Consider the following 19,459-nt stretch of genomic DNA (forward strand, 5'->3'; position numbering starts at 1 on the left):
CACATTTGGAAAATACTGGGACACCTTCCGGATGTTCTTGAGACTCTGGGGAAGTAAGTACTATCTATTCCAAATTCGTCTACCCTGAATCAGAGTTCACGTTTCCACTTAGCTAGTCTTAACATGTAAATTGAGGAGCTTCGCTTTGGTTTTGGCAAGCAATTTCCGACTGACTTTGCCTCATAACTGTCTGCCTCGAATCAATAAAATTATTATTGTGTGTATGCACAGAAGGAATTAATTTCCCCTCGTACCCCCCCCTTCTGTCCCCTATCCAATCTGCGAAAGCCATTCACAGAGCTGTCCGAGAAAATCTGTGGGGGGGGGGGGCAAACACTCGAATGTCGGGGCCCCTCAACTCCTTGCGTCATAATTGCCAAACTCGCATTATCCTTCCTGGTGAATTTTATAATTCGAATTTGGCTTTCTGCCCTGTTTGGATTCAGAAACAGTAATTACATATTGGAGTCTCTATATAGGGGATAGGCCCATACCGTGGCCTCAGAATGCAGGCACACTTTCATGATGCTCCGACCTGGAATCGAACAACAAACACTCTGTTTCAGCTGTTCAGTGCCGCGGGTCCACTGTGTTCCGTGGAAATGTGGGGGGGAGGGAAGTGCATTTTATAGTTAGAAGGTTCCCAGGCAATGTCCGCTCGTCCTTCCGATAAGGATATTATAGCACAAACCTCATCTAAATAATGTTTTAACATTTTGTTTGTCCCTCAAAGAAAACACGACTTGTCTCCTTGACGACGATCAGTCGTGTAATGTTGCTTAGGGAAATAGTCGCCTTTTATTCGGTAATTCGAGAAAAATAATAGTTTTGTAACGGGTATACGAGCTCTTGTGGTTAAAACTTTAAAAAAATATTATTTATCTCTAAATAATAGAAATGTACATGGAATATAAGGTCTCCGCAAGCTGGTTAATTAGTTAGTCGGTTGACTAAATCGTTCAACCACGCATACAGTTGATTTCCCGCAGTTACTGATTACGTGCTGACTGCGACCCGTTCCAGGAGACGTTGCAGTGTTCACTGACCGACCACATTTCCAAGTTGGAACCTTATCTCTTTGTTCTAGCCGTCACTTCCGCCAAAACTCTCTTTCACTTAATATGGCGTCTCTTCCGGTGTGTCACTCTCGGCGTCTTCCTTCTGTGACGACGCGCGGACGCAAAACGTTACACAGAGCGAGTGCGGAGGAATTTTCACTCTCCTTCCGGATCCCCAACAAGTTGAGTTGGGAAAAAAGAAATGTTCGTAACGTCTCACTTGCATGTCGAACTGATTTATATGTACGGTTAATAAAGAATAATTGCAGAAAGTGCCGTTGGCGCGCTGTGGGCGACAATCGAAATATTTTCAGTGTCGAGTTCATTACAGATTCGTTCGTTCGGACGAGGGAATAGAACTTCTGAGATGTAAAAAGTGTCCCCCCCCTCTTTCACCGAACCATGGAACAAGTTAGAAGCCCGAAAAATTACTCTCGTCAACACACTTTATTTCTGTTCTGTGTTTTGTTACCGTGTAAATGTCACGTGTGGCGGTGATTGGGTCTCGTGTTATTTAGTGTGTCGATTTCAGTTGCAGATGGTAATTATGCGAAGTACAGGATATCGTCTGAAGAGACAAAAAGAACATTAGAATACCAGGTAACCCAACTGAGATTCGAACAGGGTACCTCACAAATCAACGTCTGTATTGTTACTGAGCATCGAATAGTAGAGCGATCATTTTAGACATTTTATACACTTTTTACCAAAGAAGATATAAATAAATGCGACACGTTCATAATTATTAACGTCTTAAGATTGAAATGAATGAATACACAAGAATCTTTGAATTAATTATTCTTATCCGTCTAATCACAATTTAAAATTAAGATAATTAAAATATCATGTGATGTTCCTTATCGAAACATTCGATTTACATTTAGGAAAAAGATTTTCTAAATGTAAATCGAATGTTTCGATAAGGAACATCACATGATATTTTAATTATCTTAATTTTTAAAGAATAATTAATTAAATATATATTTTCACAATATGACGCAACTATATCATCTTAAGAATCTTTGAAATTAAAGCCTTCAAATTACAATTCCAACCTAACATGAAAACAGAAGAAGAACTATTAATAGAAAATAACAATTGAATAGTGAAGTGCGAACAAACAAATGAATAACGAAAGGCGGAGAGCGTGCCGCGTGTTCTGCGGGTGACAGCGATTCTAAAATTAAGGGCGGAGTCGGGGGACTTCTGCGCATGTGTCGCAAACAGCGATCTTACTGGCCGTGATTGTACACAATATTATTATTATTATTATTTTTTTTTTTTTTGCGGGACATGAGGGTTTAAAGTACTTGCGTGTCATTGAAAGGGAAATTTCCTGACGTGGAAAGCAACTCCATTTTTTACGTGGTGATCTGTGGTTACTATCGCACTGAGTAACATTAACTGATGTCTCAGAAAGGGCTTCAAGCCAAGGCTTTGAGACACAGAACTGAGTATGTTGGTTGCAGACCTACAGAAGGTCCACGAGGCGATTCTAGTAGGTTAGGTTAGCTTAGGTTAGGTTAGGTTAGGTTGGGTTAGGTTAGGTTAGGTTAGGTTGGGTTAGGTTAGGTTAGGTTCCACAGCAAGTTTTAACGGAATCTTTGGTTGTACGAAACGCCACCTACTAACTAATTAACTAACTAACTCTCTGGTAGTATAATCCGCAGGTCCAACACCGACAATACCAAAGCCCACCACCGGACACGATCCAGAGCCAGCTCTATCCATTTACCATCCTCACAGCCCACCTCCCTAAGATCCATCTTGACATTATCCTCCCATCTCTTCCTTGATCTACCCAGTGGTCGTTTTCCAGGAGGATTCCCTTCCAATATCCTGTATGAAATCCTTGAGTTCCTCATGCGTTCCACATGTCCAGGCCATCGGAGCCTCCCAGATCTCGCTGTGCTAGGTGACCCATACAATTCACGCAGGTCCTAGTTATGTAATATTGTAATAAACTCTGAGGGAAATTAAATTTCTCGGATAATTATTATTATTTAATATAATATGAACTTATCAGTACCAGAAATAAGTTTTTTGATCCGGGAGATTAAATACTGCAGTGACTAGAAATCCCGAGAGCCGCGAGGCGTCTTCCTGTCACCGCTCGTTAGAACGTAACTTTAACTTTCGATTAGGAAAGATTAATGCAACTATTGATAAAGGTAATCGGGATTACCGTTTGAGAGAATTCGAAGGATGGCCACTGAGTGCTTGGATTGGTAACCACTTTTTTGAAACCTCGTGCTACTGGCAGCATCATTTATTATGGTTTGACTTCGATCGACTATCACATTAAGTCAACTCGCTACAAAATTACGTTTGCACAGTTCCGACCAATCATAATTCACGACAGTCTGATATATTACTCTACAGATGCTCTAATTTTAAATCGAACATTTCGATAGAAAGAGCGTCATTTTAATATATTTTAATATATTTTAAATATTAAATGTTGATTGTAATAATAATATTTTAATATTTAATAAATTATTTTATTGTGATTAGACGGTTAAAATTAAACAATTAGATTCAAGGAAATTAAATAGGATTTGAGGTTCTCACGGCGGTGAGTACGAATATGGCTGTCTTCTGGGTTGTAGCGCTGTGTAGTATGGGTGTAGTTTACCGACGTTTCAGAGGTCCTTGCTGCCTCTATCATCAGGGCGATGAGTGCCTCATTGCCCTGAAGACAGACATCTTTGTTCAACGAAACCAGTTTACCATCACTTAGATTTTGATGGAAGTGTTAGCTGGTTTCTACGAAACGTCGGTAATGTACAACACTTCTACACGGCAAAGATAAAATTAAAAATTATTATTTTCACAGACAGTAGTTTTATTTGGTGAAGATATGTTGCAGCTACGAGATGCAAACTGAAGAATTTGGTTTCCAGACACTATAGGCGGTTCAACATGTCCGGCCGTACTTCTGTATCGCGGGCTTATTGATTTCCAACAAGTAGGTGCTCTCCTACCAACTCTTGCTTGGGACACAACGCGGTTTAGCTTTAGAAATTATACTGAAGAACCCATCATGCAGTATAATTTTTTTTATATATATTTTATAGTGCAGAAATAATTCGAACTTCTCGGTTTCATATTAATTTTGTATTTCGTGTTTCGTACGATTCTCACTGTAAACAGCGATTATATCCTTAAACAGCGTTAACCAGATGATCCTTGTAATGGTGAGGTGTTGTGTTTTCTTCGCGGTACGGACTGGATTCTTAAATATCATTTAGACGAGCTTCGATTTCAGAGAGCTAATGATGGTGTTAATACTAATTCATATGTTGTCTTTCAGAGTGAAGAACTGGGCACTAAAGTTCGGAGTGAGCCTTTGGGAATTCGGCCGCCAGTTTACAAAGATGAGCGAGATTGAAAAGGTGAGTACTTGCTGGTACACTGATATGACCGTGTTAACACGGAGCACGTCAGATGTCTGTCGTCATCATTCTGTCCGGACGAATGTCGAAAACATTCGAAACAGGCCACGATCGTGTGAGATCTGAGGTTCTCAAGGCGGTGAAGGTGTTGCTCGTGGTAACTGTAGGTAGGTAGGTAGATGCCGACGTTTCGGAGGTCTCGCCCAAGATCACCGATAATATTATTAAATGTTATATCGATATACGATGCCATAAACACGTACGGATGTTGTGTGAAAATACTACTGAGTTTCTAGGCCTTGTCCATTGTCTGGAATTCCTAAAAGAACGCGGTGTTTTGTGAACTGAATCGCTTCCTTCCTCAGGTGAAAAGGTGGGAAGCGACTGCCATGTTGGGTCCCTCAGTAACAGATAACTGAGTCCAGTGATTAACCTTCTAAACCCTAGTGGTGATTATGTCTCACCTGCTTTAACGATGAGTAACTCTGCACATTGTGTTTATGTGTTTACCAGTTCATCTTTGTAATGGTGAAGTGCTATGGTTTCTTTGCGGTACGGACTGAATTCTTACATAACATTTAAACGAGCTTCAGCTTAAAGGGCTAAGACTAGCTTTTTTGACGTAAATACGTCTATAAGGAAGGGTCATTCGGCAAAAATGTGTAACAAGTGTACCTAGGGAGCGTCGTGTTTACTCGGAATTGTTGTTACCTATAAAACATTACATTACATTACATTCATCTACCACAGACCCATCTTAAGCGTAACTAATTCAAGTTGAATAAGCAAAGTCTTAATCAAACTTATCTCAAATGTAAAGCATGTATAAAGGAAATATTTAGAATAAAGCCAATATATAAACTTCCTTTCCGTATAGACGTATTTACGTCAAATTCTCCGGAACCGTGGTTCCACTGACAACTTTTTACGGTGGGATCTCCGAAACTTAATTTTTATGAATCCTAGATGACAGAAAAAGTCTAGAAATCCGGTGGTACTAATTGTAATATACTGTCGTTTGAAAGAATTGATTGTGTGGATAAAGTCTGCGCTTCTGGAGTGTTAAAAGATCGCTGTTGGTTGGATTGATATCCCTCGAGAACGCTCGTGAAATGGGGGTGGGGGGAGTCCGAAGAAATTGGGGCACATTTTGGACCGTTGCCCTCCCATTCTTATATCGATTGATCCCTCTTCAGTCCTATACAAATTCCGACAGGAAACCAACCCTCAGGTCGACGGAAGAAGCAGCCATCCCCAAAGGCTTGAGGCGCGTTCAGTGGGGGGGAAGAGTGCATTATACTTTTCAGGAAGACTTTGTCGTATGACCTTGAAAATACTGCTCTAAAGGAATGTTGCAATGTGTCAGCTTCTAATCAGGATGTGGAGGCGTAAAATTAATGCTGAATGCTGTCTGTCTATCCAAATATTTCATCCCTCTTAATGGATTTACATAAAATTTGGTATAGGAGGACTACGTTTAAAGTTGTTGATCGAACTGAATTTTTGACTCTTATCAGACTGCTAGAATGCCTACTTTGCATTAAGATCAAATAGAGTTTTAGTTGAATGTCTCAGAAATACGAACTATCTTAATGACAGCCAGTTAATTTAAGTTAAGATTGCAACATTGGATTTTTTTAAGATCCATTCTGTGGGGAGTGAGAGTTATTTTTATTTATTTAGTGTTCTGTCTGACGACAGGTCCATATGAACAGGATCCTTCCATCCTTTTCTCGGACTGGGGCCTGTTCATATACGTTCTTGGCAGATGATCCAGAAGTGGTTTGCCATTGCCTTCTTCTGTGTGTGAATGGAGTAATTGTTGGGATGCCACGGAGGAAAACTCCGTGTTGCCTAGACCACGGCCTTGCCCAACACAAGTTATAAATTCGGGTACCGCCGGTAATCAAACCCGAGACCCCAGGATTACAAGGCCAGCGTTCTAACCGCTAGACCACCTCATCTTATTATTATTTAGTGTTCTGTCTGACGACAGGTCCATATGAACAGGATCCTTCCATCCTTTTCTCGGACTGGGACCTGTTCATATACGTTCTTGGCAGATGATCCAGAAGTGGTTTGCCATTGCCTTCTTCTGTGTGTGAATTGAGTAATTGTTGGGATGCCACAGAGGAAAACTCCGTGTTGCCTAGACCACGGCCTTGCCCAACACAAGTTATAAATTCGGGCACCGCCGGGAATCGAACCCGAGACCCCAGGAGAGTAAGAAATCAAAATTGTATTCGGTAACACATGAAGAGTAGTTTAATTCAGTTTAAAACACTTGTCCTCACGTTTTTTGTGTGGGTGTGAAATATGGTAATAAACGTTCGGGATTGATGAAAGTTGGAAAAAATTTTGACTGCCTGAGCAACTGTCAGATTCTCAGAAAAACAATATGGCATGACTTTCATACTGATATTTATGAAAATATTATTATGCGAAGCAACTATTGCTGTATGTTCTTGGGAGACTGCCGAATATGCAGAGAGATACTTTCCCGGCTGGTCGCGTGTGCTCTGAGGTGTGCTAACAGACCGCCCAAACGTTTTGACGTGCGTAGGTCCAAGATGTACGAGTATATCGATTGTTAGCGAGTCATTAGCGCAGCTTAATCGATTTGTACCCTGAACGCTGGCCAGTTGCGTGTCTCGTGGGGAGGGCAGAACACCAGGGGGATAGACCAGGTTAAAGAATTCGGATGATTTCATCGCAATTACGAAGTTTCGAGGCTCACAGACGGAAAGAGGGATTCAGTTATTGCGGTCAGCATCAAACCCCGGCGAATAATTGTTAAGAACTCTAGCCAGTTACTTACGTGGGACACTTTGTACGAATTTCTTCATCGTTTTCAATCGTGCTACATGCCCAGCTCAACCAGTGATACTTATAAACATTATCTCTGTCATACCAGGTGTCGTCCTTATCATATTTGCCTGTATAACGGGCAAGTGTTCCTCGTTTGGTAATCGTTTGCTGTTTTGGGATTTTGTGTCATATGGGATAATATTTATGACTATGTGTATTTATTTTTATTATTTTTATTTAGTGTTCTGTCTGACGACAGGTCCATATGAACAGGATCCTTCGATCCTTTTCTCGGACTGGGACCTGTTCATATACGTTCTTGGCAGATGATCCAGAAGTGGTTTGCCATTGCCTTCTTCTGTGTGTGAATGGAGTAATTGTTGGGATGCCACGGAGGAAAACTCCGTGTTGCCTAGACCACGGCCTTGCCCAACACAAGTTATAAATTCGAACCCGAGACCCCAGGATTACAAGGCCAGCGTTCTAACCGCTAGACCACCTCATCTTATTATTATTTAGTGTTCTGTCTGACGACAGGTCCATATGAACAGGATCCTTCCATCCTTTTCTCGGACTGGGACCTGTTCATATACGTTCTTGGCAGATGATCCAGAAGTGGTTTGCCATTGCCTTCTTCTGTGTGTGAATGGAGTAATTGTTGGGATGCCACGGAGGAAAACACCGTGTTGCCTAGACCACGGCCTTGCCCAACACAAGTTATAAATTCGGGCACCGCCGGGAATATATTTCTTACGTCGTTCTTGACGGGAAATTTGCTATTATTATAATACTTAATACCGCCATGACTCGGTTTCCAGAGCCTCGTTTGTTATAATGGTACGGTTGGAATGAAAGTAGGGCGTGTTTTACACCGCGTGCCCTGCTTTGGACACCCCTGTTATGTGTGGAGCCGCATGTAACGTGTTTTTTCCTCCGGGCCGAGTCGTTACGGAAGTCTCGTCTCCTTTCAAAGCGACGGAATGCCAAGGGGCTGACATGTGTGTAAAGCTTGTGGTCAGAACGCTGCGTTGTAGGGGCTACTGTTTCCACAGAACTGCGTGTATGAGTGCTTTTAGTGTGTCTGTCAGTCAGAAACTATTGCGTAGATTTAGATTAAATTTGGTATTGGGTGGTCGTCACTAAAAGTTGCTGAACCAGATTTTCGGATCACATTTGGCGTGCGTTTTATTGGTCTCGTGAGTGGGAAATGCACATCGCATTTTTCTTTTATGTGTTTTATATTTATTTTTAATAACTTCTGTGTTTCGTCAGGATGACTCGTGTTGCAAGAAATGCAGTTTCTGCTGAAGTGAATCACGTCACATCCGGTAGTAAGATGGTCGGTATATTTCGACTGTTACGTCACACGCCGCTGAAAATTACATTTTGAGCTGGAGGGATATTCTTTAAATGAAACCTGACACGTAATTAGGACGAATAAGTGAATATCGTAATTTATTTGCTGAAATACCACGCCTCTGAATATTTCAAAATAATCTGCATGTGTTTCGTGTTCTTTAGGTAATCCTGGGAATAAATAGAAAGTTAAAAATAAGTCCTGAAGATGGTCGTTTTCTGTGATGTCGGGCCGTGCCATTTGTCAGAAGGTTACGGAGGTTTCGGAGGTATTAACAGGTTTATCATCAAGCCGTAAACAGCTTTAACCAGTTGATCTTTGTAATGGTGAAGTGTGGTGTTTTCTTTGAGGTACGGACTGAAAAAAAGGTACGAGGATGAACTTGACTCTGGGTCGTGTTTAATGGCGGACTGTTATATTAGCGATGGTGGAATCTTGTAGCTGACCTATTTAATAATTAAGATGTTTCATTATTTCCTCATGAGGATAATATTAAATGGAATATTAAAGAAATAGGGTCTGAGGTGTGAACTGGATTCATCTGGCTCAGGATAGAAACCATTTGTCGGCTATATTTGACATTGGAATTAATGTTCGTCTTTCATCAGACAGATAATTTCTTGACTAGCTGAGAAAATTATTAGCTTTTCGAGAATGACTCTGCTCTGCAGGAACCACAAGCGAACGATGACGGTCAAGGAATTGGAAACATAAAGTGAAACGAGAAATGTCGGAAGACAGATGACTTTGAATATTCACATTGTCTGCTCCGTGCGTTTCAGTCCCTTATTGTCGTGTCGTAATAATTTGACATCCGCTCCCCCAGTCCTCACCCCCATGATGACGTGTATTGCCTCCGGGTTCCCCGCCGTCTCTAGCACGCAACAATGTTCTTTGCTGGGTAATCGATTACGTCATACGATAACCTGATCCCCCATTGAAGCCTGGTTCACATTGACACGTATTTGTCAGTGCTCTGTTCTTTGACAGGTCTTATGTTAAGGGACGTTTCTCGGAACAACTGAAATCGCTTTTTGGTTATGAAATTCATTCCCGTTTAGCGTTATTCATCAGTCCATACTTACAGTCAGTGTTGGTGTTCTCAAGGCTCCTGGTTGAATTCTCGGGCCAATTGCCAACTGTCTCAAGTGAAATATTTCTCAGACATTCCAGGCACACGCTGATATAGTATTATGAAATAGGCCACGGCAGTTTTATTTCAAATTCCTCCCATTCTGTCGTGTACAATATTCCCAAATCCCAGGTCTATGTAATATAAACTGTTGATAAACTGTAACCGACATTTTAGACAAGGCTCGACTACCGCCTGTGACTTCTATGGAAACGAATGGGACTCACCCACCTGAAGAAGGGAGCAGTTGTGGTTTCCGAAACACCATGTTATTTCTACAGCCCTAGGCGACGGACAAATCACAGAGACCCAGCTATACTGATTTCCATGCATCATTGTCAGAACTCTTGAATTGGTGCCTTCGTAATTTTTCGCCCATTATTTTACATTGCATTGTGTTTTTAATTTTATCTTTATTATGTATTTCTTCCTCAATGAAATTTCCATTATTCTGCTGTATTTTATGTCTTCTATATATTTTTATCTCCTTTTATTTCCACCATTGTTTTGTATTCTTTCATTTGTCTCGTTATTCTTTGCTCATAAAATTTGTGTTGCTTTTTCTAATTACTATATTATTTAATATTTTATATTTTTAACTTGTAATTTTTCCTTTTCTTTCTTATATTTCATTTCCTTTTCCTCCATTGTCGTGTTTCTTGTCTGTCTCTCTTGTTAGGTTTGCGGACATCTTCATTTCCTGACTTCACTTCTACTTTTTAATCGTACCGTCAGATATCTCTGAAATCTGTGACCACCGCCTTCTTGTAACAAACAATGCTTCAATAGCGAGCGACAGGGCGCGTTCACAAACTCTGCTTACGATCCAACATGCAGACCGCAGCTCCGTTTCATACGAGACAGCGACATTAGACAGAAATTAAAACGTCAGTCATCAGTCACGACCAGATTACAGAAACGCACACAGGGAGTTTCGAAAAGTGAGGACCGGGCAAGGCAGATGACAGCCTTGCAAACGTTCTTCGTGTTTCGGTGTGTCACTTAGCAATCCGAAATTAGCAATGCACCGCAGAACAGACGCCTTCAAAACAATAAATCCACAACGAAGCCCACTTTTCGTCTTGAAACGTTTAAGGCCGTGGTCTAGGCAACACGGAGTTTTCCTCCGTGGCATCCCAACAATTACTCCATTCACACACAGAAGAAGGCAATGGCAAACCACTTCTGGATCATCTGCCAAGAACGTATATGAACAGGTCCCAGTCCGAGAAAAGGATGGAAGGATCCTGTTCATATGGACCTGTCGTCAGACAGAACACTAAATAATAATAAGATGAGGTGGTCTAGCGGTTAGAACGCTGGCCTTGTAATCCTGGGGTCTAGGGTTCGATTCCCGGCGGTGCCCGAATTTATAACTTGTGTTGGGCAAGGCCGTGGTCTAGGCAACACGGAGTTATCCTCCGTGGCATCCCAACAATTACTCCATTCACACACAGAAGAAGGCAATGGCAAACCACTTCTGGATCATCTGCCAAGAACGTATATGAACAGGTCCCAGTCCGAGAAAAGGATGGAAGGATCCTGTTCATATGGACCTGTCGTCAGACAGAACACTAAATAATAATAAGATGAGGTGGTCTAGCGGTTAGAACGCTGGCCTTGTAATCCTGGGGTCTCGGGTTCGATTCCCGGCGGTGCCCGAATTTATAACTTGTGTTGGGCAAGGCCGTGGTCTAGGCAACACGGAGTTATCCTCCGTGGCATCCCAACAATTACTCCATTCACACACAGAAGAAGGCAATGGCAAACCACTTCTGGATCATCTGCCAAGAACGTATATGAACAGGTCCCAGTCCGAGAAAAGGATGGAAGGATCCTGTTCATATGGACCTGTCCTCAGACAGAACACTAAATAAAATAATAAAATAATAATAAATAACTCGAATGGTCGTTGACCGTGTTCACAAAACCCCGACAAATTCCTGTACCCTAAGACAAATTAGTTCAAGCCACACGCTCACTTCATGTTGCTATAATATTAATTTAAATATTATATTCTAAACGATATTAAGTGGCCTCCTCCTCCTCGGATTTCCTATTGACACGCGTATGCATTTTTCGCATCAGCCTGCACGCTATGTGTCCCGCCTGCCATTTGGTTAATAAGCCTAATAATAATGGGTTAACAGTAGACATTACGAAGTTCCTCGCTTTGTAATGTTCTCTATTCTGTTGTATTAGTACGCGTAGCAAGTCCAAGTTTCCTTTAACGAATAGCAAATTTCCTTCATGCGAAGTATCTTTTAAAATTCCCCTACTCTAAGAAATAAGTTCTGATACATTTTCTCTTTGCAACAGCTGGCAGTTTTGTTTCTAGTGGAAGAAGGCTTGTCGGAATAACAAATTTCTCGCAGCGCGTTGTTTCGAGCCAAAGATCTCCGGGAAGATTATGGACGGGATTAAAGAACAGATTTAAGCAAACAGACTTTAGAAACGAGTTCCAGATTACGGTATTATTACGAGAGTTTTTCTACCAGTATTTTCACAAATCCATTTTCAGAACAGATTCAGAAATGTCGTCATCGCGATGAAGAATTCATTTCCGCAAGAGCATCCCAAGTACAGTTGTCATCACATAAATTGAAATATGGCGTTCGGCTAGCCAAGGTTCTGTGACAGAAATAACGAAATTTTTATCTTACAATGCTTCAAAACTAGGAAGGCCTCCCCCCCCCCACCTCCCTTCAGAACCCTTATAACAGAGTTGCATGTGTCTGCTCTCATCTTGACTCAAACACACACGAATCAGCATCTTTTCGTGAAATCTCTTTGTGAACATCCTGCCACGCGTCTCCAAATGGTTAATGCTGTTTGAGGAAATAATCAGTTATTTATTTTAATCCGTCTGATCACAATATAATTTTTTATTTAAAATTTTATTATAATTAAGATAATAAAATATAATTCACGTTCCTCATCGATTGATCGATTTACATTTCGGAACATTTACACAACATGTTTCGGTTTTTATAAAACCATCATCAGGTGTAAAATATATCTAAGAACTTAAAACTCAATTATGATTTCTGTAGTTTTTTGGTGATGTTTCATTACGTTTGTTTTTCCATATTGACCCACACCTATTCGAAGACACTAGTACCTCTGGACATATCGGGACACTCACTCCTACATCTTTGGCCGATATGTACATCTAATAACATTTACGAAAAACAACACCTTCGCCCAAAAATGGAAAAACAAACGTAATGAAACATCACCAAAAAACTACAGAAATCATAATTGAGTTTTAAGCTCTTAGATATATTTTACACCTGATGATGGTTTTATAAAAACCGAAACATGTTGTGTAAATGTTCCGAAATGTAAATCGATCAATCGATATGGAACGTGAATTATATTTTATTATCTTAATTATAATAAAATTTTAAATAAAAATTATATTGTGATCAGACGGATTAAAATAAATAACTGATATAATATTCACAATATGACGCAATTACACTATCTTATGAAATAATCAGTGTTTATTCTGAGAATAATAAGAAATCCGTAAATACACTTTATGGGTAAAATCAGGCGCTGACTTTAATTAGCGCAGAGTTTTAAATTGTTGCTAAAAGGTTCCTTAGGTGAATGAGCACATCAGTTAAGGCCACGTCATTAAACCTCACTGACCTACCCACATGTGTAGTAGCCTGAGGTCATTTGAGGTTACTGTGCTGATGCTCACACGGATGCCACCCTGCGAGTGTTTCGTGGTGACGTCATAACGAGAAGCCTAACATTAATATTATTCATTATAATATGTCAGAAATCGTTTGCCAGTTGTTTGAAAAAAGTTGCAGGTGGTAAAATATTCCAAAAAATCTGTTCTCTGTGGAGTTATGTGTTTTGTGCATGAGTTGCAAGAACGCAAATTTTTGTCTTAGAAGTTACTTGGACGAATTTCGATTAAATTTTGTATTGGCTTACGAAACGAAATATAATTTTGGTCATATCGATCCATTATAATCTCTGCCGTACACGAAACTCGAATGAAACTGTCGATTACGTCAGAAACGTCCGATTATAAAAGTGATATATAACGTAGGAATAAAACATTTATCACAAAAAGATTTTTTGAGATGCTTAACACTACAGTGTGTACTTGGAGCAACATAATTAAACATTTTTGTTTTCTGCGATTGTCTTAAATTTTTTTATAAGCAAATGTGAAGTCAATTGAATAAAAATTTACTTGGATATTATCCATCGTCTAGTAATAAAACGTAAAAAACGTAAAACGACGTTTCGGAGATGGGGCTCTATCTCCGTCTTCAGGTTCCTACTCAGTTGGGCCCACTAGATAGAGCTAATCCCTATCTCCGGACGTAATAAAACGTAAAACGACGTTTCGGAGATGGGGCTCTATAGGGATTAGCTCTATCTAGTGGGCCCAACTGAGTAGGAACCTGAAGACGGAGATAGAGTCCCATCTCCGAAACGTCGTTTTACGTTTTTTACGTTTTATTACTAGACGATGGATAATATCCAAGTAAATTTTTATTCAATTGACTCTTCACCATCGTCAAGAAGTTTTAGATTTGATATACAAATGTGAAGTGTTAACATAAAAAAATATCGGTAAATATATTCTCCAATGGAGTCTTATAAATCTGTTTTCACTGAAAGTGTGTGTTTATTCTGAAACTCGGTTACATAAGTCACTGAAGTAACTGATTACTGTCTGGACGACCGCGATTCGAATCTTATCACCGCCAGGGACTTCCAGCTTCTTCACCATGTCCAGAAGAGCTCTGGACCGCCCCAGTTTCCTGTTCAGTGGGTATAGAGGATTTTTCTGGGCCAAGACGGGAGGAGCGCGAAGCTGACCGATCATATTCCAAAGCCGATATCCAGAGTACATGTAATTTTACTTCTAGGCTTTCGTGATGTGATTTGTAGTCAGAAGTGCATCGTCTGTGTTTAAGTTTCGAGTGAGCAGTGCTGTTTCTATGGTTACAGAAATATTACGACCTGGACGTGGAGGTAACAAGGAAAGATGGCCTCATCCTTATTAGAGAAATGGCAGCCGAGGTGAAGAACATGATGGACATCAAGATGAACGCCGTCATGGTAAGTGCGTCACATGAATTTCTCATCCTACGTGGTGATTTTTTTTTTTTTGAAGACGGTAATGAACGTTCCCGTGGAAGAGGTGAATTATTTTTATTGGCCATTTAAGTAATTGTCTTGATTTCAAGGAAGTTTCCACGCTGTGGAATTTGGTTTGTTGACATTTGGGGAAGAAAGTTACTAGGAAAGTAATTAGTTCAGCGACTTCATACAAAGGACGGGAATATTTAAAAAAAATGGGCTATATTATCGTCGTAGCTCACAGAGTCTGCAATATTTGTTTCTTGAATCCAGTAATAGCAGAGGGGACTAGACAGGAGACGCTAAAAGGTCATAATCCTGATATTTTGTGACTTATTTCACTGCACCAGTCCATATGGCGAGTGTTAACAACATTTCCGTGTGTATGTGTGTGTATGCATATATATATATATACACACCTGCAAACTGCAAAAAAACACAGGGCAATGATCCAACACACACTGAAAAGAGAGTCATTTATTTATTTATTTAGCGTTCTGTCTGACGACAGGTCCATATGAACAGGATCCTTCCATCCTTTTCTCGGACTGGGACCTGTTCATATACGTTCTTGGCAGATGATCCAGAAGTGGTTTGCCATTGCCTTCTTCTGTGTGTGAATGGAGTAATTGTTGGGATGCCACGGAGGAAAACTCCGTGTTGCCTAGACCACGGCCTTGCCCAACACAAGTTATAAATTCGGGCACCGCCGGGAATCGAACCCGAGACCCCAGGATTACAAGGCCAGCGTGGTCTATATAAGAGGAAAACAAATAATTTTTGTGTCCTGGGTTTAAATCTTGGTCCGTTGTTTTCGTATGTCCCTCAAAGCAAATGCCATCATCTCACCTCGCACAGGCAACGATGGGTTCTTAGAAATTCCTTTTCAAAGCATAATAGGTTTAAGTTGGTCGTCCTCTTTTGGTACGGAAACGACTAAGGCAGATTATTTTGCTCCTGGGAACGGAAAATGTTTGTTGGAAGAGAAGATGGGATAATTGTTAGTAGTACAGATATGGCGTCAGATAAGATGCTGGTTTGTTTGTGGGTGAAGTCTCATCGAGGCTTCGTGATTAAATAATGATCAGAGGCGACATGTTGTTGGCCTGTTGCCAGGCGGCGGTCAGCTGTATTAGCTAAATAGCATCTGTTTCCCTCGGCAACCTTGTTGAGGTAGCGTCCAACACTTAACGACACGACATAATTTTAGTCCTTTTTTTTAATTTTTACATTTGCACCTGTGTATGTGACCCATTAATTTAATATAAATTACTATAAGTCGTTTCTGTTTGTCAGATGAACATTTTTTTAAAAATTTAGCGGAATACGGTAAGATGTTTTAACCTGATTATAGTTCAGTTTTAATTAAGCGTTCCGCTTGATTTGTGTGGACATCGCGGAGAATTTGCGAAGCGTATTTTATATTTAATTCTTCGATTATTAACTTTGTGCTTTACGTAGTTTGTTTCGCAATTATGATTGTTTATTTTAATACAGTTTACTTAAGTAAGTGACAGAGACTCTTATCGAGTTTCGGAAATTTACTCAAATGGTAAACTTATTTTCTGGTTCTTAGTATCCTCTTTGGTTTCGAGGCATTTTTGTTTCCCGTTGCCACAGACCTGAGCGCAAATTTCATTCAGCCAGACACATCCATTCGTGGCAGCAGCTGGTTTAAAAATGGTTGTCCAATTCTCATCTCAAAAAAGAAAAGAAAAAAATCATAAATATTTTTCCCCATTTCAGCCTCAAAACTGCCAATATAAAAATATTTTATTCACAAGTTAAGCCTGTATAAACTATTATGGCTTGGTGAGTGTCTGTATGAAGATCGGTTTCTCTCGAAGGTGGTTCATTATTTTGGCGACACTGCAGAATAGTCACCATTTTGTGTTGGAACGTTGGTCACTTGGTTCGTTTTATTTCCCTGGTCGGGGCGCACTCCTTTTTAAAACATTTCCCAACTCCACAAGTATTGTGCAGAACGCTCGATTCGAAAGCTGTTACTTTTCAACTGAGCAGTTATTTTATTCTGGGGGGGGGGGGGGGAACTTTGGTTTCTTTTTCTCCCGTCTCTCTTCCTGTTTCACAGTTGAAGTGAATTTTGAAGTGACTGAGTTGCTTTTGGTCCGTAGCCCTTCTGACAAACTAGTACGTACGCAGCGGCACCGACTCGATACCTTCGTAACAATCGATCTTTGCTGCATCGTGAGAGCCATCTGGGAGGTAGCTCGGTGAAATAAGATCAAATCTCGCATACTCCCTTCTTCAGTATGAGGCTAATGAAAATGTTTTTACGCCATCGCCCCCCCATTCCCTACTTTTCATCTCTTGGGGAATGGTTAAAAGAATAATTAAGAAGAATAAGAATAAAAACGATAAAGGAAAAAAAATCATACAAAAGGAAGTTTTGATGTTTTTAGTGTTTTAACGAGGCAGGGTTTATTTTCGATATAGATTTTTGTCGTATGTGTACGTAAATTTATAGAATAAGTTGTCTCTTTTTTTTAAAAAAAATTGTTTATCTTTATAATTTAGGAAATGTAGATCTGATGTTTTCGATTACATTCTGGTGGTCTGCTTCTAACCTATAAGAAAAATATTGCAGACACGTCTTAATGGTTCCGGAACACGCCTCTGTAGATCAGCTGTTGAATACCAACGTTAACACTGCCACTAAACAAATCTTAACAATAATCACGTTTTAGTGTGACGTGCCACGCATAATAAACTCCAGGACTTTTGTACGTGTTGAAAAAGCTTTCAGATAACAAAAATAACATAAAATCTTCTTATCTCCCTGCGTCCTTCAGCTCTCAGTGCTTGGTCGTTGCTAAGAAATCATGTAGCCCGCGGTATAATGCATATATGCATCACTACAGTGCCTCATTACAGAGGCTCTCCTCGCTACTAAGGACAGCCTCGCGACAATGCTCCCGAGGTTCGCCTCTTCGAGACTTTCCATTGCTTAAGTCACGCAGTAGCAGGGCGCGTTGCCTACCTGTCCAGGGAAATGCACCGGTCCGAGGCTCAGGTGACTCTCCCATCTCCTCACCTTCCTTTCTTCTTCTCGTTAATCTCCGTGTGTCTTTTCGTCTGTCTTTCACTTGGTTCCCTCTACTCCTCGCGTCTCTACACCCTGTTATTGATTCTTCCGACGCCACTCCATCTCGGGTACGGACTCGGAACTTTATTTTCCGCGATTTTCTTTTGTTTTTGTTTTTAGTCTATCGTCTCTTTCCATCCGTCCGTCGGACCTCTTTCTACCTTTATGTCTCTTTTCGTTTATATTTGAATTCCTTCTCCTGCTTTCCATTCGCCCTCCTTCAGGTCTTGATATTTGTTCCCAGTTTCTTTTCTCGTTTCTCCCTGGCAGGGGTTTAAAAACTTTTGCAAAAATTTTATGTCAATAAATTTCTTAAAACATTCATTTCTTGCATATTGTTCAAGGATCTTAACGATGTCAAGACATCGATTGGATTAATCAGGCTGAGGATAGGCTACTTGTGAATACAAGGAATCTTCGAGTACTATAACTAGAGAGGGGTTTCTTGATCAGCTGACCGACTGTCAGCTTGTCATGGACTGTTCTTCATGGAGATAGTGTAGTTAACAAAATAAAAATAAAATGTCGATATACGATAACAGACCCATTTTCAGTAAATGAAAATTAATAATTAGTCAAGAAAAATATAAACTGTTATAGTTGATTGTTCAAGGGAGGATTTCTCGATGTTTATCTGGTTTAAAATAAAACTAAAAATTAACGTAGAAAATTTATTGTAAAATTTAGAACGTTTAAAAAATAAAAGAATAAATAAAACTATGACATTATTTAACGTTTCAAAATTAATAAATTGTTGCTAAAACCTTAAGTTTAGGATAATAGAACGTTATTACTATCGGTTGGAATAATTTTTAATAGTTGGTGTGCACTGTATTAACATTTAAATAAAAGCCTTTCTTTTATTAGTAAACCTATGTAAATTTAAATAGAGCGTGTATGTAAATAAAGTTACGTATTTATTACATTTACGGATTATCCGGCTTTACGTTATCCCGGAAAATATATTTCTTCAACCAACCCTAATGATCGGGAGTCTGCTGTGTTTTAAAACACGTGACGTCCTTTGGAGTAAATCTTTCCAGTTTTCCTTTGTCTTCACTCTGAAACGAATGTCTTGCAGCCAGAGGGGAGTGCGGTTTATTTGGTCTTCAAGAATCGTGTTCAACTCTGACTTTCTGTCGGCAAACACGACTGTGTATACAGATATCTTATTTTGTTTGTTCCTGTAACAACTCTAGAACTATCGATATAGTAGGCTTCTGTTTTACAAATAACCTAAGAAGAGAAGTTAAATATCACATTAGATCACATGTGTGCAAAGGATGGACGGACAGATTCATGAATCTATTGGGGGATATATAATGTTTTATATTCGTATTTTGTACCGGGCAGACCACCTTCGATTCTCGGACTAGAACACAGAAAATTAAGAACTGCGGATTTCACGCTAAATCGTAGTCTTTAAATACTGACATAAGCTAATCGCCCAACCGCAACCACTGACATGGCAGCCATCATTCCTCC

The 19,459-nt window shown here is 40.0% G+C and overlaps 1 protein-coding gene across 10 annotated transcripts in view; it reads left to right on the forward strand.

Moving 5' to 3' along the window:
- stol (voltage-dependent calcium channel subunit stolid) overlaps positions 1–19,459 on the forward strand; it is a 72,141-nt gene that overhangs the window by 16,653 nt on the left and 36,029 nt on the right. For all 10 annotated transcript variants that reach the window (XM_022057135.2, XM_087343066.1, XM_087343067.1 and 7 more), the window contains exons 2-3: positions 4,372–4,453; positions 14,737–14,847. In XM_022057135.2, coding sequence (XP_021912827.2) covers positions 4,436–4,453; positions 14,737–14,847 — 129 coding nt within the window. In that variant the 5' untranslated portion in view covers positions 4,372–4,435. The remainder of the gene's footprint in view (positions 1–4,371; positions 4,454–14,736; positions 14,848–19,459) is intronic.

The sequence above is a fragment of the Zootermopsis nevadensis genome, unplaced genomic scaffold, assembly GCF_977971745.1.
Source record: "Zootermopsis nevadensis isolate Lab colony 2312 unplaced genomic scaffold, Znev_1.0 Znev_ptg000004l, whole genome shotgun sequence".
NCBI classification, from domain to species: domain Eukaryota; kingdom Metazoa; phylum Arthropoda; class Insecta; order Blattodea; family Termopsidae; genus Zootermopsis; species Zootermopsis nevadensis.